This window comes from Antedon mediterranea, chromosome 1, assembly GCF_964355755.1.
Source record: "Antedon mediterranea chromosome 1, ecAntMedi1.1, whole genome shotgun sequence".
NCBI classification, from domain to species: Eukaryota; Metazoa; Echinodermata; class Crinoidea; order Comatulida; family Antedonidae; genus Antedon; species Antedon mediterranea.
In genome coordinates, this window is record NC_092670.1 from 19,424,953 (window position 1) to 19,445,924 (window position 20,972).

The following is a 20,972-nucleotide window of genomic DNA, read 5'->3' on the forward strand; positions in this document are numbered from 1 at the left end:
TGTTATTGGCGCAGTGCGCCACCAACGTACATTAAAAAATACACAACGCGCGAGACGAGGCTAATTTGGTGATATTAATTTCTCTCTTGCTAAATTTTACCACAATTTCATGATAAAATTAAATTCAGGTTAACATGGATCGGTCTTTAGATGACATTATAAAGTCTAAGCGTTCTTTTGGCCAAAAGAAACAGAATTTTGGTGGTCGAGGGAGGTGAGAATTACGACGTTAAGTCTAGAGACTAGGCCTACCTAGAGGCCTAGACTAGTACGTAGGCCCCTATCTAGCCGTAGTAGGGATTGATCCCTAATCATCTCGGATAGTAGGCTACTAGGTTAGGCCTACTAGAATACTAGCCTACTGTTGTTGTTGTTGTAAACTCTTCTTGATGAGTTGACGAGTATGGACTATGAGTATAATCAATAATATTGTTTTTACATGTATGTAGAGGGAAAACAAGAGGAGGTCAGCGTGGAGGAATTCATCAGGGTGGATTTCAACGAGGCAGTTCCAAAAGAGGAGGTTTCAATCGAGGATTCGCTCGTGGTAGAGGAGGCAATGCCAAAACAAACGTTGGTCGTGGTGGAATAAAAAAAGGTGTTGGTAGGGGCCAAAATACTGGACGTTTACATTTTGCGATATCTCAAGCAGTACCTATGAACATTACAGATGCAAGAGATAAGCTAAACTTAAAAGCAAGACAAACAGATGCCAGGGTAAAACTAATTAAGAAAGCGCATTCAGTTGATGCCAGGCAAAAACTACAAGCAAAACGGCAACAAAGTCTTGAGAATTCTGTAACCCCAACAACTACTGAACAACCAATCGCTATTAATACGTCAAAGGTAGGTTACTGCGTTAAAGACTCATGTTTGTACATTTATAAGACCTGGTTAAATAACTACTCCCTTTGCATTTTAAAATATTAACACCATCTTAACTTTTAGATTACAAAGCCACTTTTAAATTAATACTAAACATTTTTTAAAGGTTTGCATGGTGAAATAAATATTTTGATGTAATTCTAGTGCTTGCAGTACACTACATGTATATAGTTCAGAAAAGAACTACTGTATTGATTGAAACGTTTTTCAACAGCTTTTTTCAGAATCATATACACATGGTGTACCACAAACTTTACATCAACATTTATCCACCTTACATTGAGCGTATTAATATACAGTTCTATTTTCATGAATACTAATATCTTAAATATTTAGATGCTCGTTCCTTCAGTAACAATTTCAAATCCACTGGCACGGAAGCGGAAATCAGCAGAAGGAGTTTTCCAGACTAAATCTGGCAGTCTACAGGTTACCAGGAGGCAGCAAATAACGTCACCAAAAGCCCAACAATTAACGGGGAAACAGAAATTAGACGTCGGCAAAATGGTGATAACAACATCAAATGATAGTGTCAGTAGTAGGGTGCGTAATCATTTGACAAACTATTTTTATGAAGAAGAGAGAATACCTAGTGATCCGTGAGAAAGATATAAATATTTTCGTTGTATTGAAAAAAAAAGGCCTTCCTATTTGGTTTCAGATGCCTGTTGGCTCATTGAAGTCTGCAAGTAGTATGAGAAGTGCACAGTATGATGAAGAGTTTGCACCATCAACTATTAAGATCAGAAAGACAGTGCAAGCACCACCTCCAGTTGTAAGGCAACCTGCAACACAGGTCTGTATAACCATCTCACACTGAAGTCCCACTTGCCCATCTAAAGCCTTGAATTTGTGAATGTTTCTAGAGATTGAAAAAAAAAACCGATAACCACAAATTGTATATTGATACACACTGCAATGCAGCATTGTCGGCCTAGTATACTGTTTCTGTCACCAGTTGACAAAATTGTGAAGTGTGATTTGTCCAAATATAGTAATGATATGCCCAAACATGGTAGTGATATGACATCATCATGTTCATTATAGGCACATCACATTTTGTTGTCGCATAAATTTTGATGGTGTAGACAAGGCTTTATGTTAACATTACGCTTGTGTTCTCTTTTAGCGTCTAAGCCCACTAGGTACCAGAGTATATGTTACAAAGTTGCATTACAGTGTTACAGAAGAGGACATTAAGGTGAGAGAGGAAAACTATTTAGAGCTTTAGAGAATCCTAACTTTAAGTGCTTTAAAAGGAGGACAGTTTCCAATTGTAGTTTAAAACCATTCAAGTAAAATTCATTTGATAACCCATGAGTATAGATGCATACAATTAGCAAAATTGTATGACAAACTCACTCACATCCCTCTCTTATAACATAAATTTCTGAAGTTGATAATCGGTGTTTAAATTCCTGTACAATTCATTTGATACCCATATATGTTTACCCAATAGAAAATAATTGTGTAACAAACAACTCGCATCCCTCTCATAAAACATAAATTTTCTGATTTGGAAATAAGTCTGGACATTCATGGGCAATCCTGCATCTCTGTATCTGTCTTTTTAAACTTAAATTGTATATATTATATCTTGTATCATAAACTGTGCATGTTTTTTTAATGAGATGATAAATCAAATGATAATGGGTCGTTTTTCACATTTAGGAACTTTTCGGTGCAATTGGTCCTCTTCGCAAGGCTAGATTCGTAAAGCAAGGTGTAGCAGAGGTTGTTTATATTGACCGTGAAAATGCCTTGGAAGCCATTAACATCTACAATAATAGGGAATTAGATGGAATCCCAATGCAGTGTAAATTAGACTCCTCTACAGTTCCTGAATCATCATCTTCAGCAGCAGGCGTTGATGCAAAACCTAGTAGACCAATCAGTGATCGTTTCAAGTGAGTCTCTTAATGTTTTTAAGGAAGTACAATGGTAAAATCTAATGAGAATGTGATTCTTGTAAATAGATTTGAAACTAGGGTGTTGCTCCCATTTAAGCCTTTTCTTCTGAAAAGTGCATACATATTCTGAAAAATTGCACACAATCAGGGATGCTGTTCGTATCATTCACACACCAAATTTAAGTGTAAATGGCACAAAAGGCATTTTAGGAGTGTGTTAGATGAGTGATCGCACGCCCACACCTAAAAAAACAAGGCCTTTTACTAACCTTCGCTTACAATCATTTTTCCAGATATACAAGAACTCAAAGTGCTGGTATAGAATCCAGTGGAACGATGAGATCTGATGACTTAGAAGCCAACTTAATCCATAAAGCACTATTCAAATCACCTGCCAGCCAAAACGAACCTACAAAACCAGTTGTATTCACTGTGAAAATTTAAGATATTTGTTTATAATGTTTAAAAAAGCAGTTGAGAAAAGCCAGTATTAACTCAACACACTGATAGTAGGATCATGACAGACTTTAACTAGAAGCATGATGGCAAATAAGGTTAAAGGTTATGTCTTCAGATGTGAATACAATGTACATACAACAGGGATTTGAGGGTGACATGCCATGTATAAATAAAAAGCATTTAGAGTAAAGGACAACTCAGACTGCGTTGTCTGACAAATAACCTCGTCGGGAGAAAATCAAACATTTTTAATGTTCTCCCGACGACCTAAAAACTACGCCTGATGCTATCTCAAGATTTCTTGTCGGGATTCAACTCAGATAACTCCGACGAGTCAAGGCAATCAGGCTGAGTTGGCTTTACAAACGTTTATTAGATTGTTACTTTGGGGATGGGTGGGAGAGGAAGTTGTGACACTCACTATACCAGGTGATATTACCGGATAAAATACCCTGTGGTACTAGCTATGGTACTAACAACCTTTTCTTTGTAAAACCAGTTGTTTATAAATGTTCTTATTCTAGTTAATATTAATGTTTTACATCCTATTATTATTATGAATAAGAAGTCTGTTTTTTAGGTTTATTTTATATCCATTATATCAGTTGAAATTTCTTCGACAGTATTAAACAATTTACCTTTATTTAAGTTTTTTTAATTAACTATCAATCTCTTTTGCATATTTTTTATGTTGGAATTGGTATTGTTTATGATATAATATACACAGAGAAATCTACTACATACAGTATTTTTAAGTTTTCCAGATATTGGTAAAAATACTTGTACAGTAGTTGTATCATGTTTTGGTAAAGTGTGATTGTTCATTTGATGGCAGTATACTGCCCTCTATCACTTGTTATGATCTGTTTCCATAATTTAGTTATTAAAGAATTGATCATTTGTAAGCTATGACGTTTGTAATTGTTGTTCGCATATTTCATTCTAGACTTGCCTTAAGTCTCTAGTGATTATCTTTTTTTAGGTTGTCCACCATTTTGATTTTTGTTCAATTATAAGCCGGAATTATTCCGGCCTGAAATGGCTGGTCTTGTAGTAAGAGTGCGATTAAATAATTAAATACAAAATTGTAAAAAATAAACGTCATGTGTGCCAAAATATTAAAATTTTACTAATATTAAGCAGAGTCTCCTGATATTTTGAGTCATCTCGCGCTAAAATGCAATTTCTCCCGATATTTTGGATAAACCAAAACAATCTCCTGATATGTATACATTTATAATTTCTACTACTCTAGATTGATAAGAAAATAAAAAATATGCTATTAATATCGGTTTGTATAATGTTTATAATCCATTCATGCGTTGTTTAGTAAGTGAAATAATGAAGTGCCAACACAATTTTTGCCTTTGGCACACATTATAGATGGCAATATTTTTAGGATTTTCATAATACCGTCTATGGTTTGATGTAGTATTTAATAGCATCTAGAATCTGCTGTAGACTTAACTTCACTCTACATAATGTGGGTTCTTCAATAAGCAGGGAGGGGGAAAACTGCCTGTGCATGTTGTTAACATTTTATATTTGAAAAACACATACCCAGATCAATACACTGGGAGATGATAAAATGAGAAAATGCGGCATTATGAGATAAAAACATCTAGCAGTGGCATAATGGCTATGAGTGCTCACTCACTGGCTAAACCCAGGAGCTCCGGAGCTTATGGGAGCCCCTAAGCAGTGACATGGGGAAAAAATAGGCATTAAAATATGTCGAAAAAGGCTAAAAACAACCAAGGCCTCCAGCATTGGAGGGCAACTTAGGGTTCCTAAACCAGGGGGCTCAGCCCTCTGTGTTACACCACTGACATCTTATCAATTGCTAATTATTCTGCAAATAAACACATGTATTCTTGTAGAAAAACAATACAAAACACATCAGACACAATGCATAAATCAAATATGGGCCGTTACAGACCTTTTATTATACAAGGGCTTTCTACAACCCGTCACAGTATTCTCCCCTCTCCATTTTCTCTTTCATTAATTTACAAAATAATAACTTTTTTTTCCAACATTATGTTTACTGCTATGAATACACACACCTAATCACAAATGATCTCTACAATTTTTAGCTTCATTTTGAGACCAAAATAAACTTTAAAGTAACTAAAACTACTTCTGTACAAGAATAGCATATTTATGAACCATTCTGTACTGAATACTAAATAAGCATCATATTATTTGGAGAATATTTCTGTTATTACGAAACTGTGTCAACATAATTGCAAAACACTTTACATGTACGTGTAAATGATGTAAACACAAAACAGACATGAGGCATGATAATAAAGCAAGAACTTAAACCAGTATGTTAAACATTAATTGTCCTACTTTGGACAATCACTAATATTATGCCAACATAACAAGCATGCTTCATAACATTGTCTACTACAGAGTACAAAATGGACGAATTAATTCCCCCATGGTACAACAGTAATTCTGATTTACAGAAAACAAAAATTCTAAATTTACCACTACTTTTACATATTTATCATATCATATGATTACCTTTAATCATCTTTTATAATCAATATTTATATGCAAATAACTCGTCACCTGCACGAACTAACCAATTCTTTCTAAGATTTTGTTATGGAACAATAGGTAATTGCTATTATTTATTAAATCAATCCTTGTAAAGGATTTGAACCAAATACCCCCACAAACCTACAGTGCCACTTATTTAAGATAAGTAATATTTGATCTAATAAACTGTAGTGTTATTATTTATAAAATGTGTACAAAGTTAAAAGAAAATTTGATTGCTATATTTTAGTATACCACCTGTATACAGATTATGTTAATAGGCTATCATCAGCACCTTGCCTATGTGAACTAAGATTTCTTAAAAACTAAGGTTATCACTATCAGTTTTAGCAATTTTAGCAACAACTACATTTTTTTTAAATATCTGGATTAAAAGTTACAAAATGCACTTAATTTCTTTATACAACTATACTACTAGAAGAAATTGATCTAGGGATAGGGATACAACCAACTAGAATGTGTGTTGAGGGCAGCTATATGGTACACCAAACCTAACATGTTCATTACATATATATTTTACTAAACAATTTTTTTTCTTGAGAAGTACATTTCGGATGATCTTACGACACATACTGTACACATTTTTTTCAATCCATAACCCTGAGTATAATTGCTGAACAATTTCACTTCAAAATGTCGACATTTTTAAACAAACAATTAACATTCAAACAATGTACATTTCTACTCTCACTTGGCGACAACCAACCAAAACCCTGCTTTTAAATTCTATCAAATTAGCAATCCTTTTAGAAACTATCCGTGAATTATTACCGATTTCTATCTAATAAATTAATGGACTTTTAATATATATTCATACAAACAAAATCAATAAACATCATCAAATGAGAAATAATATTGTAATAAATATATTTCATTACGATAAGTAAATAAAATTATTGAAAGATTAATATTCTAATATCTAGAGCACTGCTACGGAATGTTACATAACAACATTTGTATAAATAAGAGAATATCCTGGCAACAACATGACCTATAATAACAGTGGATTAACTGTGAAGTGATGACATCATTATATAATGTAGCCTGGCTAAGAGTTCATTTATTGGCTAATGACAAGCAAAAATAAAACAAACAAATGTTTTCTGTACTGTACATTCACTACAGTCATTTTACAAAATAATTGCACTGGTGTTACTGCAGTAATCTCATTACATTTTCTGCAGTAGTCACTATAGTGTTGGTAACTGTGCAAACTGACAAAGTCATGATCACTATTTATATTTAGCCTTGCTACAGTAAATGGATCGGATGCAGTAAATGAGAATACTGTAGTAACAGTGAGTTAGTACAGGAAAAAACTGATGATACACTTGTTTTACATGTTTGCACAATTCAAACCTATGGAAGCCCATATGGGCCATAAACATTATCTCTTCTTTTTTTTCTAAAATTACTGACCATTTGAGGCTTTCATACTATGGTGATAACAGTTTTAAAACTTCATCACAACAAAATAAACATAATTTTATTGTAATGAAAATTGAAATCTAACTAAAAATTATTATGAAATAATATCATTATATAAAAATAACAGTTTTCCTATTAAAAAAATTGTGTATGCTTTTTAAACATAATTTGTTTCATCAAAAGAAATAAAATTAATATTCTATTTGTTAAAAAAAACATAATCTATTTGTTGAGCAAAAGCAATTGTGTATAACAATAAATTTATACCACTAATTTTATACACACTAACTAACTAAATAAAATTTTACTAAAATGTATTAGTTGCTATTTAGTATGGACACTATATATACAAAACATTTCTTTTTATTTTCTACTAGTCACATTGCAAATCAATATATTTTAACTCGTACAAATGAAAAATGTTAGAAACTAGGAATATCTTGTTGAAATTAAAAATGTTAGAAACTAGGAATATCTTGTTGAAATTAAAAATGTTAGAAACTAGGAATATCTTGTTGAAATTAAAAATGTTAGAAACTAGGAATATCTTGTTGAAATTAAAAATGTTAGAAACTAGGAATATTTAATTGAGAAATCATGTAAAACAAACAAAAATCTTTGTAAAACATAAAAAAAAAGTTATTTTGTAAAGCTACAAAAGAAGTACAAATATCGAAAGAAAAATATATGAAATTGGTTTTTTTTTTATGTACTGTTTTTGGGAATATTAAACCAAAATATTTGATTTTATCCCATGGATGTTATCAGTGTGTTTCACTTTTGCTTTAAAAAATATCGAATGTGAAAATAAAAATATTGTTTAGGTGTACTGTAATTTTGAAAACAAATTATGAATGTGTTATCACTCTCAATCATGGCTGCAGGGACAGGACTCAAGGTCAAATACAATTGATTTCTAGGTCATTAAACTCTCACTGAACTTTATGCCTTAATAACCCCTTAAGAAAATGTCCAGGAAGATGCATACTGAGAAATGTAGGCAAGCTACCTCTTAACCAGACTCTGGAAATGACCTAGGTCAAAATTCACTCAAGCAAATTACCAGTGAGATGCATGCTGGGAAGTTAGAAACATCAAAATGTGACTGAAGCAAACAAAGTCAATTAAGCACACTGTTAACTATAGGATGCATGCAAATTAAAATCTTAATAGATCACAGAATGGTAATGGTCTACTGAGAAAATGAGCAGATTGGCCAATAACAATTTATATCAACACATCATTTTTAAATTTAGCAAAACAGTCAATATTATGAAGATGCCACATTGCAGGAAATTGGCAAAATGCCAATGACATGATGAAAGTGTATGTTTAATGAATATCTCTCTGTACACAAGCATATATAATTAGTTATGATGTAATGACTTATTATAATAAATGATGACACCCCCCCCCCCCCAACCCGGAAAAATAACAAAATAATAATAACATAACGTGGTATCATTTTATATTCAACTAATACATTTCTTAACTTACACATTTAAAAAATATTATTATGTAAAAAAAAGAATAATAATACAGTAACAATATTTTTTTCCAAATCAGAACAAATTGCTTTTAACATCTTTTATCCAATCATTTCGTGCTCTAAATGAATTTTCTGTCTTAAAGATTTAAAAGGTTTACTATGACTATTTCTTGCATTATATCACTATACATTTTTTAAATTTTCATATCACAAACTGACTGTACAAAATCATTATTGGTTAGATACATACAAATCATTATGTGTTTTTTCAAGTTTCAGAAAAAAGCAATACCTCGACAACATAACTAACAAATGATGATACTGTGTAAAAACATTGTTAACATTTATTTATGACATCACTAGAAGTATAAACACACAAATCTGTTTATCAAGTCCAGGAAATAATGGCTGTTGCATTATGGTAGGTGGTGTGTACAGAGCATGCTCAGTGCAGCTTCAATTTCTGTTATTGCATAACACTTCTTACACAGTATAACAGATTCATAATCTACATTGGGAAAATAGCAACACACCTCTACCATACAGCCTAATTTCCATAAAACAAAATTTAAACATCATTTTTGTCCTCTTTATTAATCATTTTTATTAAAATGTTCTTCTGATTGAGGTCAAGGATGATGTCATTTTGTGACGTTACTTCCACTGCTCTCATCGCTGCGGTTCTACCTCCATTTGGTTGTTGTTGGAATTACTTTGTGCGAATTGCGATTGTCCCGTTGATGGGGCATGGATGGGTGATGATCCAAACATTTTACATGCATCTGAGGTAGACATCTTTGAGAAAGCTGCCAGAGCATCGGGAAAATTGGGCGGAGTCGCTGGTGTGTTTGCTGGCGCACACATCTATAAAATAATAGTTAAATCATTAGGAATATAGTGATACAAGTGCCACAGTAAAGCAAAAAAAAACAGTATTATAGTTAGTATAAAGGTTGATAAATATATTATATGCAAACTCTGGTTTATATAGTAATTCCTAAACATCTTAAAATGATAACAGCCAACAAAATCTAAAAAATACTGTACAGTTCTTCCAAAATGAAAAATCTTTTTTCTTCAAATTTGCAATGTGTTCATTCATATTTAATAATTTTACTGTACATCCAAATAAGAAAATATAGGCTTTTAATTATAATCCAGTAAATAATAACCTGTCCAATATGAACTACTCTAATATGAATTGAGTTATTTAGTGCTCCATAATAATTATATGTACTGACTATTTAATATAGAATATTATTCTAGTAAAAGGATGCTGATGCGGAAGTACTGTATTATTATCAATGCCATTGATAGTGGGAATTTACAATAACAATAACATTGAAAAAGGTCAACGTGATAACAAACACTAAAACAATGGACATCATATGAAACAATGCATTACCATAGATGGAATGCATCAGTGTTGTTAAAAACAGGCAGTAACGTATTACTCATGATTTTGTTTGTCTAGTGTGAGCTGTAGCTAGGCCTTGAACTCCTGTTATTGGTTGTGTGTGTTATGACGTGGTCTTAATTACAATATGCACTAGCTGCCTATTTAACAAGCCTAACAGTAGACTGAACACAGGCTCATTAGCATATCCAAAGCATTGTTTACAATGGCGTGATGTTGATAACTACTGTAGTGACCAAGTTCAGTTCAGTATTTTCTTGAATAATGTGTATGCTTAGTGAATTCCTATGCTTTTATTTACTTTACATTCATTCAATTCAAGCTGTCATTTCAGAATCATGTCTAATTTTCTCCTTTTTAGCAAGCAATGTCATTATATTATAGACAAACAAGTGCAAGGTCCAACTTTAGTTATTTAAGCAAATCTGACTGTATGTATGATACAAACACTATATTAAAACCATAGACGATTCAAACACTATATTATCAATAAAACCATAGAAGACACCCTATATAAATTTTAATGTGGGAAAAAAAGCTTAAATACCACCATGACTGCCAACCTTACTAACACTATGACTTGTGAAACACTGTAAACCAAACAAAATAAAAATGTTGATGATGGCAAAAGGGAGAGCAACAGTCATGGAAGTCGTCAGGTGGCTCTCACACTAAAAAATAAACATAGAGAGATGTGCACGAACGTGCAGAACATGTTGGCATGTTACCTTTAATGTTTTACTTGACAAAAATGAAAAATACATGCACATAAGAACCTACTTTGACACAACATCTACAGTTAAAAACTTTTCCGGTCTGATAAAAGATGGGAAAACATATTATAATATGACAACGCTAGGTTACTTCCTATAGGAAACATTCCATATTTTCCATTAAAGGGCCACTCATCATAGTGTCCCTTTAATGGTGATTTAAAAAAAGTTACTGACATTTTCACAGTTACTGACAAAGTTCATGTTTACATTACATTTTAGTGAATATGAATTATCTAAACACACCAAATTATAAAACGGAAGAAATAATAATAACAGTAACGATTTGCAATCCTATTGACAGTTACTGTCTTTGTTCTATTAAGTATTCTGTCATCAATAAAAGCAAATTTTTTCTTCTCTGATGAAAGCTCTGGTTGAGACTGAGTTTCAGTCACAACAAAGAGTTCAAATACCATGCTAAGCTCAATAGGATCAGCACTTAAAAAATACAATTCACTGGTTTTTCTGGATTTACAAATAAGTCTAGTAGTAATCAAAACACAAGTTAGGATTTAGTCAGTTTCGTGCAGTAAACATTACAAAAACATGTAAACAAAATCTAACTTACTGTTACTTAAATATATAAGTGTATTAAAATATTTCAGTCAAAATTTATTGTAATAATGTTAATGGGTAAATAAACATTACAATACCCAATACGTGTATTGTTATGAATTAAGTGGTACAGTATCATAGGAGTGTTGACAAAGTGCGAGGCAGCGAGGCAAGCGAGGCATGCGCGGCATGCCAAATATTTGTGCGAGGCATCATTTTATCATTTCCAAAAGTGCGAGGCATGCGAGGCATATAGTTTACAATTTCAAAAAGGTGCGAGGCATATCTTAACGTGCTATTATGCTATATTATAGGCCTAATAATCAATCGATACAAGCGTATCTAAATAGATTCGTGTATACACTCATCATGTTGTTTATTTTTATGTAACGATTGTTTTTTCATTCAAGTCATATCGTGTCAAATTTTACTTTTACAAAAGTGCCCAAACTACGGTTAAAAAATCTGAACGACAGTCTTCAACTTTCGATAAACAATAATTGTTATAGCGACACACTCATCAAATGACTGCAATGTTTGTTGGCATTTCGAGCGTGTTCACTCACATGTCTCTCGAACATAGCAGAGTGAAAATAATATTTTGTCACACCCCTGCGCCTAGATCCGGTAGACCCAAGAGATGGAAAATCCCTCTTTACTATTTAGCAGGTAGCGGAATGATTCAGCCCTCAGCTCAGAGGATTGTGGTGCATTTCCCTCCTATAGCACGTGGTTTCAGCAGCAACGCACAGACTTCTCTCTGAGCGGCGTGCCAAAGACATTTTTGACATTCCATTCTCTAGGAACAACACGTGTACCTCTCTCGCAAATAAGGTGAACAGCGATTGCCAGGACAAGTTCAATAACTGGCGGTGAATAAAAGGTAACTGATATGCCGATCCAATAACATGCCGCAAAGAAAAAAATTGCGACAGAATTCTGGAGCGCGTGTGAAAAAAGACTTACGTCCGACAATTGTAATACTAGGCCTAAAATTAAACTTTAGCTAATAATTTTTATTATGCTTAGCCCTAACCTAGATAAGAGGCCTATGTAGAAAATAATTTAATCAATTTTGATATAATAATAATTGGTGTAATATTTAATAATGATACACTATTCCTGTTTTAGTAAGCTAAGTATATTACGAACGATTTTTATTTATTGTTGTCCATGTACGTACTAATAAACGTGGCGCTAGTTTCCTTCGCTTGTATTTTTACTCCAAATTTGATAACTAACTTTATCGTGTGAATACCACACCTTAGAAGTATACCTCATGAGTACTTTAATGAAAGAATCACATAAAAAGTAACAAATAAATCCTTAAATTAATGATTTTACAGGGGTGTTTCTCGCACACTGTTCGCGAATTTCACTTATTCAATGTTCAATATATTTGTTTCTATGGAGCGCCAAAAGAGCAACGATAATAGAGGACTAAAACTCAGTGGAATGCGTCAATTTCTCATGCATTTATTGGTGAAAAACACGTTTTATTTCAATATATTTGTTAATTTGTCAATAAAAATGTTGTAATATGTTACTGCTGATACTGTTCTGTTTTCTTCAAAGAATAATAATCGATCCTAAATCAACATCACTACCTAGTCTAGACCTAGGACATCCTACTAAGGATATTATGATGAATTTTTCTATTTTATTCTTTAAAAGGTTAACGAAACCGTGTAGATTATCAACAGTAACATTTTTCCTTACTGACAGTGACAAAATCTATTGAAATTGTACTTGATTTTCACCAAATAATGCGTTAAATATAAATGGATTCCACAGAGTTTTTAGCCCTCTAATTAATTTTGCTCTTTTGGCGTTTCATAGAAACCAAAATATTGAACATTGAGTGTGCGAAATGCGAGAAAAACAACGTCTGTAAAATCACCAATTTAATGGATTTATTGTTACTTTTATGTGATTTTTCTTCATTAAAGTAGGCCTACTAATTCTAAGCTGTGGTATTCAGGATAAAGTTGGTTAAAATACAAGGCAGGTGCAAAAGGAAACTAGCCTAGCGGGCCTAGGCCTAGGCTACTTCAATTTCGGTGATTACCTGCCTTGCAATTTTGAGAAATGATAAAATGATGCCTCGCATTTTTTGATGATGGTAAAACGATGCCTCGCATAAATTTCTGACTTGCCTCGCATGCCTTCCCTGCCTCGCATGCCTTCCCTGCCTCGCGTGCCTCGCTGCCTCGCACTTTGTTACTACCCGTATCATAGCAACATAGAACTTGGACTATACAGTAGTCTACTGTTAGTACATTATGAGTAATATACCTTGGTGAAGAACTTTCCTAACCTACACTACGGTACACTATTTACAAAAGAACTCTTAGTGTATGCTTAGTGGGGAAATTACCCAAAAATAGATTTATTATCAAAACATTTATTGCATTCTGTGATCTTTTATGTTCCATTGTTGTCAGTAATTTTCAATTCGTTGTCTATCATAACATTACAACCAGCATTATTAATAGCACAATACATAATATTAATAGATAATAAGTTAGTTAGCAAAAATACAGTATTTGAATTAAGATACTTAGTAATATAGTATTATTATGGAAAATGATTTGAAATTGAAACATAAAACTGAATCATTAATATTATTATTGGCTCTAGTGTTTTTTCAATTCCTATTTTTCTCAATGGATTTGAAGGAAATAATTGATGATGCATTTTTCTTGGGATTCAGCACTGTATAGAGATTAACTACTATTAATATTATACTACAATAGAGTAAGTCAGTCATATAGCAGAATAATTTTGCAATATAGCCTTATAAAAAAAATTGAACTGATAAACTGTGTAGTCTTCAATCAATAAAATTTATCATTTTATGGCCAAAATCCAATATTTTTTTAAGGATTTCCAAGTAAACAAAACGTTGTTATTGGCAAACTGACAAGATTGCCACATATTTCTAAGGTCATAGGTTATCTAATCCTGATTATAAATACTTTGTTTACCTTAATAGTATAGATAGATTAAGTTTTTATCATTGATAATGTTTAATTTATGTGATTAAATATTACTAAGTTGACCTTAAGAATCTACCTTTAGTTAGTATTAACTATTTAATATACTACTACTATACTTATTGGAAGTGCACCCTCTGTAATTTTTCCATTGACCTATTGTCTGTATGCTTCAATATATGGTAGTGTAAGTATATTAATACCTGGGATGGGAATAATTAATTAAGGCCAAAAAAATTGCAATAAACCAAAAATAGCCCTACGTTTCTTTATAATTGAGAGAGTCTAAAAAAATCACAAGGCATCCAATTAACATGCAACTATTGTTACATAACACTAAAATTGGTGTGTGGGCGGACACTCTATCATAGAAATGGTCCACTGATTTTTCCATTTTTTACACACTAGTCCCTTAACAATGGATCAAGGTCATAGTACCATCATAGCTGGTGACCAATAGTTACAGTGGGACAAGCAGGTCAAAGCACTAATGAAAAGGTACTTTTCCTTGTAGATTACTAACTCAGAAATGGGTTTCAAAGTGGGAAGAGTAAAAGAAGAATTTCCATCACAGGAAAGTTTGTTTTGTTTTCACCTGTCCTAATCTATGTTGACAAATTGTTTTGACTTTTCTACCTATGGCCCCATCTCTTAAAATTTGAATGCCGCCGGTTTAAATTAAAAGTCAACGAAATGGTCTATATAAGAATGGAGGCTAGCGTACAATACACCACATCCTTCCAACTTCTATAAAATAAATTGATTGAATTATCCGTTACCGGTACGACTGACGAGATCTTCAAAAGTTATCCTAAAGCCATTTTTTTATTCAACTTTTCACCTAATATTGAATGAATCATACCAACAGACCAAGTTATCTCAGTCCTTTAATTTAAAACAGTTGCTAAAATTAGATCTAACAGGAATTGTGGTAGACAATAAAAATCCCCACAGCAGAAAAGAGAGAGAGGCAACACATGGGATAGATTTACTGGCAGACACCACTTGTCAGTCACCATCATTGACAAAAACAATGTTTGTTTGTCTGGTAAAATAGAGGTCGGGTGGGGCACCTTCTCACAGGGAAACAATAGGGTATCAATCATGATTTATGTGACTCCTATCTTTCATTGTTCGTTTCAAATAAAACAAAGGAAATAAAAAATGGATATTTGTATAGAAACTGGGATGTGATCTAATGTGGACATTATAGGTAGGTGATGATGTGTCTGGGCTTGGAAATAAACATACAGTAATACTGTACAAATCCTCGGTGGTAAAAATTTGTAAAATTAAAATGGAAAATTGCTGGGGTTTTTTTTACAATTTTTTATTCAATATACTCTTGAAACTAATTAACTACAACAATGCAAAAACTACAATGAACAGAAGAGCATAGGATAAAATTATTTAGTCAAGGGGTTTGATATTAAAAATATTTTTTTTTTTAAACAAACTATATTTACTAATACTATTCAATTGCAATTAGTTTAAAAAAATGAGGTTTATAAAAGATTTCAATATTTTTAGGCTGGATATTCATTACAACAATTATAAATTTGTTGAGATGAGTAAGCATCCAGGATGTACTTGAGAATGTAGAGGAAAGCTCATTATAACGAGGCGTTCCAAAAGGGTTAATTCTGGGGTTGACATAATCAGTTTTTTTTTTCATACTGCTGTATGTTTTCTTTAAATAAATTGTATAAGATTGAAATATAAAATATTTTTTTTTTAAATGTTGCTATAATTTTTTCATACAATTTGGGTATTGGGTCTAAAAAATAAATAGCCTACAGTAAAATTAAATAGTTGTACTAGACCCTCTATTTAATAAGAACAATGAGCAAGTTTTTAATTTTTCATCCTATTTTGGTTTTCTGGGTTTTTTTAAATAAAAATTGCTTTTTTAATGTAGTCAAGTTTAAATTAATATTGAGAATTTTGTTAGTGATTTCAACCGGATTTCAACCAAGTGTTTATTTTAAAATGTGTAGTGTATCATAATGTGAATAATCACAGTGGTGAAGAACAAGCAATACTATTAGTAAACTATCCAGACTATAGTTATACTGTAGATAAATTAAAGGATTCATTTTAAAAACTATTGCATCAGTCTACTAAATGTGCTTTGTTGGCTATCCACTGACTAGGCCTAGTAGTTAGAAGGATCAATAAACTGAATCAAAATGTATCATACGGCCTGTAGTGAATTAGATAATAATGAAATTGTTAATTGATTTAGTGTTTTAGGTTCTAAGGTATTACGCAAGGAGTCCTTACGCAATAACCGCTGTATAAGATAGAGAGTAAAAATAAATCTTGAAAAATAAATGTCTTTATTTTTTATTAGTTTTAACTATACTGATAATGATAGATAAGTAATTATATTTAAATCAAATAATTAGAATCATTAATTAGTATTAGTATTCATGTTTGTTAATTACTGTATATGTGGCACATGCAAGCGAAATCGGACATAAGTCGCATTTGTAGATTTGTAGAAACAGCCAAAAACAAAAGGCTGAAAAATTACATTTTTTTTATTTTTACAGAAAATGATAGCTGAAACAATATTTATTTATATTTAACCTTGGTGTTTTTCTATTTTGAGACAAATAAATAGATACATTTTAACATTTTGTTTAGTATGTTGGTTAAAAAGATGGTGTAAACTATGTATGATTTTCATAAAACCTATCATGTTTTATGCTTAAATTGAAAGTGTTCCATTGGGTTGATTTTAATGAAATTTTGCATAATAATAGAACAATAGTTAATTAAGGAAGGTGCGAAGTTTCATTGAAATAAAACAATTAGCATACCCTTTTGCTAAGGCGTAAACTTAGACGCCCTGTTTATTTTGTTGTTGTTTTCATTTCCTGTTACTTAACTTTAAAAGCATTTTTCTCAAAACACTGATTGTAACAACCACAAATTAGACTGAGATATCTCTGGAAGTAGACATGGTATCATGATATTTTTGTCAGTATTTTAAATCTTGGATTATGTAGTTTCAGTATTTGTGGAAATCTCAATTTTGAAAAGACTTATGTCTGGTTTCCCTTGCAGATGCCACATATTAGGATTTGGTAGAAATTGCATATAAGATATGAAAGACCATTACAGAATTAGCAATAGCCGACTACTTCCGCCATTCAAATTTTACTGAATAGCGGCCGCAACCATGCATTTACACACAGTGAAATGATCGTATGATGTTGTTTACACTCACCGATGCGTGGCTACCTTGCCTCATATTATGATTTTGAATCGGTGATTCTTGAAAAAATAAACTTAATGCCATCTGAAAATAAAGGATATATTTACTTAAATATCTATAGATACATATAACATGGCATTTTATCATCAACATTGTTTAATTTATCAGTTAATTTGGAGGTAAAGGTGTACGTGCATATTTTTTTCTAGAACCAAAACAATGATCAGACAAAAGAGCATTATGGGTATAGGCTATCCCGAAAAACATAAACAAACCAAACGACAACAAACAACACTGCAAAACTCACCTCAAATTGCCAATGTGCTCTTTGTAATAATTGTCTAGCTTGGTCCCTATTACACCCTGCTGCTGCTACAAACTGATTCACCATAACTTGTTCTCTTAAATTGTCCATGCCGACAAATATTACTCCGGAAAGTGACCATCCAAATTTCTCTACCCGTTTGAGACTCGCTACAACATGGCACTGGCACAGAAAATTTCTCGGCAATTTATGACGTCACTACAGGAAGTAGGTATAACCTCCCTTTCGTGTTGTTTTGTTTGCGCGTGGTGGAATTGTGTGAGCTTATAATATAATAGTATTACGGTAAAGTTAATTTTAAGCAAATCAAACATTTTCCGCGTTTGAAATTTTGTTCATTTGTTTAAATAGAAATTTATCATTTTAACACATACTGTGTGCATTTTTTTTAATATATTGGGTATGTTTATGGCCTACATTCTTTGTTTTTGTTTTGGTATTTTAACATTCAAAATGCAGGTGATTGGCCAGCAATGAAAAGGGCATGCGCAGAAGGTTATTTATCTTTAATGACGATCATGATTCAGACGGGTTTTTTTTATCGGCATCAAAGGTTTGTTGCCCTCTATAGTTAGTTGTTGCTAATATCTGCATATTATAAATTTGCATATTAAAGAGCTATTTTCATTAGTTCTTGATGTGTACAGAAAAAAAATACTCAAAACTACGACAGACACCTTCTATAAGCATACTACTTTTAAATTAAATTTTCAGAAAAAAGATACCATTGAAGGCAAAAGCAGACAATTTTTGTAACAAATATTTATTTTTAAGCATAAACTGCGCATGTAAATTCGATTTACTTTTTTTTGTTGATAATTTGTTTACAATGACCTTGACTTTTAACCTCATGAGCGCTTTAAGCGCTTCGTGGTGAATCGGTTAAGAGCAAATAAAATAGTATACAATAAAGTACAACATAAAATGTTTAGATTATTTAACACGATGATCTATCAAAAAGCAGGCAATTGTAATAAATATTTATTTTTAAGCATTTAAGAGCTAATAAAATAATATACAATTAAAGTTACAACATTTATAAAATGTTTAAAATATATAACATTGGGGTACAACATGATGTCCACATCAACTTAGACTGGTGGTGGTCAGTAAAGTACATCTGCAGTGGCCATCTTATTTCTTCGTTCAGGATATCAGTCATATTCAGATCCAATACTAAGACTAATACTTCCCTTGTGCACTAAAGTGGAATGATACCACTGGTTGGTGTTTACCACAACTGAAAAAAAAGAAGTCATGTTTAACAATGAATAGCAGAAAACATCATACAATATCATCTTTGTTCAAAGTGTCACCATTAGGTACATGTCCGTTTGTTGATTGTATAGCTTCCTTTATATCTTTTGCCACTTTTTTTCATTTATCTGGATGAGTAGTTTGCAAGCACACCAATTCTTCTTTCCTTTAATAGATCCTTTCTTTCATTTTTAGCTGTAAGCCTAATTTTCTCATCAGACAATATGTTCTACTTAAGTTACTTGTATACGTACTAATATCTCCTGGGTTCAGTGTGGCGCTAATGGTCTGGCACACATTCTCACATTCTGGTGGCGGGGTTAGAGTCCAAGTCTTGCTGCCCATAATCTGAGCTTGCCATGATGGAAGTTCAACACTATCTATCTATGAAAAAAATATTGGTAGAGGCCTAGTTTGAATTAAAAACCAGCTATGAGGTTAAATTAGTCTAAAAAGTGGATTTATAATATCTTTAGAAAAATCTTACATGAATGCCAGCACCAATGCCTGGAGTTCCAACAAAGATCCATGTAGAGTAACACACGGATCTTTCTGGCAGAAAATAAGGTTTTTGTGTCATTTGCTTGACCATACTGCGAATATGTTCATCACAATTACTCCTGAAAAAAGAATTATAAAGTATTATCTTCCAGAAATATATTTTTGAAAAAAAAGAATAATGGGTGTTTAAAATATATGGATGAATTAATAAATAAGTAGATCTTAATTAATTATTTATAATACGGTATATTTTTTATTTTTATTTATATTTTAGTTATTTATATATTTATATGATATGCTGTTTAGATGTAAAGGAAATACTAATATTAATTGCTTGGCGAAGGGATTACAGAGGTCCCTATTCAGGCACAAGATTTTTTGCAACTTGTAAACTTATATAGCACCCTCTATATAAAAATGACAAATTTCTATATACGGTAAGGACTTTTCTTTATTGTTTGGGCACAGTCACTAAAAAATAGATTTTTCAAAATTTATATCGCAGTATTCCTGTATACTGACCATCCAATATACCAGTTTGGTGCACCATCCTCTAAATTCTGCATTGCAGGTGTGATACTTTCAAATGCATCTTTTAAAGAGAGAAAATCGGTACGATACGCAAAAAATGCACAATTCTCTTGAATATCGTCAATGTTCGACGATAAATACATTTCTTTTAAATAATTAAAATTAAGTTGCGTTAAAGCTGTCCAATTCTGAATAGCATTACGTATAAGAGCTGGTCGATTCGTGTATGCATGTCGTACCTCAAACTCCTCTCTAGTTATTGCATCATACAATGGAATAGATAACAAATCTTCACACATAGAACAATCAGTTATTGGTCCAATTAACGATGGCGGAAGTGTATCTTTATTTATCAAACATGGTTCATGGTGCAAAGATGACTGTATACTGTTTAAAGCCACGCCACAGAGTGCAACAGCTATGCCTACACCAACTAAACAAATCAATAAACAGTTACTGTTAGATTTTTGCACATCTAAAAGCTTGGTACAATAATAAAAGGTTTCACCAATTTGATCTGGATTAAGTTCATCTTTTACAGCTTGCTGTCGCAAATTCTTTAATTTTGTTTCAAGTTTTAAAAATGCTGGTGTTTTATCTGCATTCATGATTGTTACAATGCTTGTTATTGTTTTTTATTGGGATTATT

The 20,972-nt window shown here is 32.1% G+C and overlaps 3 protein-coding genes across 4 annotated transcripts; 1 reads left to right on the forward strand and 2 right to left on the reverse strand.

Annotated features, from left to right (window-relative positions):
• Window positions 1-61: 61 nt before the first annotated feature.
• On the forward strand, window positions 62-4,516 carry LOC140047680 (uncharacterized). Its single transcript, XM_072092720.1, has 7 exons — window positions 62-214; window positions 450-846; window positions 1,222-1,428; window positions 1,547-1,681; window positions 2,015-2,086; window positions 2,557-2,792; window positions 3,089-4,516. Exons 1-7 carry the CDS (start codon window positions 135-137, stop codon window positions 3,237-3,239), a joined length of 1,278 nt encoding a protein of 425 aa, XP_071948821.1. The 5' UTR covers window positions 62-134; the 3' UTR covers window positions 3,240-4,516.
• Window positions 4,517-5,167: 651 nt separating this feature from the next.
• On the reverse strand, window positions 5,168-18,204 carry LOC140060752 (UBA-like domain-containing protein 2). Its single transcript, XM_072107094.1, has 3 exons — window positions 18,017-18,204; window positions 17,722-17,793; window positions 5,168-9,606 (listed from the first exon to the last, which is right to left on the reverse strand). Exons 1-3 carry the CDS (start codon window positions 18,122-18,124, stop codon window positions 9,412-9,414), a joined length of 375 nt encoding a protein of 124 aa, XP_071963195.1. The 5' UTR covers window positions 18,125-18,204; the 3' UTR covers window positions 5,168-9,411.
• Window positions 18,205-18,786: 582 nt separating this feature from the next.
• On the reverse strand, window positions 18,787-20,969 carry LOC140060740 (uncharacterized). Of its 2 annotated transcripts, none has more exons than XR_011847363.1 (4): window positions 20,315-20,969; window positions 19,779-19,911; window positions 19,546-19,671; window positions 18,787-19,274 (listed from the first exon to the last, which is right to left on the reverse strand). XR_011847363.1 is itself a non-coding variant. In XM_072107079.1 (4 exons), the coding sequence occupies exons 1-4, from the start codon at window positions 20,929-20,931 to the stop codon at window positions 19,189-19,191; spliced, it is 966 nt and encodes a 321-aa protein (XP_071963180.1). In that variant the 5' UTR covers window positions 20,932-20,959; the 3' UTR covers window positions 18,789-19,188. The 2 variants fall into 2 exon arrangements, 1 of the variants encoding a protein (XP_071963180.1); XM_072107079.1 differs by having other exon boundaries at window positions 18,789-19,274; window positions 19,546-19,675; window positions 20,315-20,959.
• Between the last annotated feature and the right edge of the window lie 3 nt (window positions 20,970-20,972).

Bases quoted from the DNA above. Each gene is read 5' to 3' on its own strand.
- LOC140060740 (XM_072107079.1), bottom strand. From the start codon at position 20,931: ATGAATGCAGATAAAACACCAGCATTTTTAAAACTTGAAACAAAATTA. The intron at 19,912-20,314 runs GTCAGTATACAG...TTCTTTTTTCAG, and splicing joins CCAAACTGGTATATTGGATG to GAGTAATTGTGATGAACATA. The intron at 19,676-19,778 runs GTAAGATTTTTC...TTTTTTTCATAG, and splicing joins GCATTGGTGCTGGCATTCAT to ATAGATAGTGTTGAACTTCC.
- LOC140060752 (XM_072107094.1), bottom strand. From the start codon at position 18,124: ATGGACAATTTAAGAGAACAAGTTATGGTGAATCAGTTTGTAGCAGCA. The intron at 17,794-18,016 runs GTGAGTTTTGCA...CTTTATTTTCAG, and splicing joins GAGCACATTGGCAATTTGAG to ATGGCATTAAGTTTATTTTT. The intron at 9,607-17,721 runs GTGAGTGTAAAC...ATTATTTTATAG, and splicing joins GGCAAGGTAGCCACGCATCG to ATGTGTGCGCCAGCAAACAC.
- LOC140047680 (XM_072092720.1), top strand. From the start codon at position 135: ATGGATCGGTCTTTAGATGACATTATAAAGTCTAAGCGTTCTTTTGGC. The intron at 847-1,221 runs GTAGGTTACTGC...TTAAATATTTAG, and splicing joins TCGCTATTAATACGTCAAAG to ATGCTCGTTCCTTCAGTAAC. The intron at 2,793-3,088 runs GTGAGTCTCTTA...TCATTTTTCCAG, and splicing joins CCAATCAGTGATCGTTTCAA to ATATACAAGAACTCAAAGTG.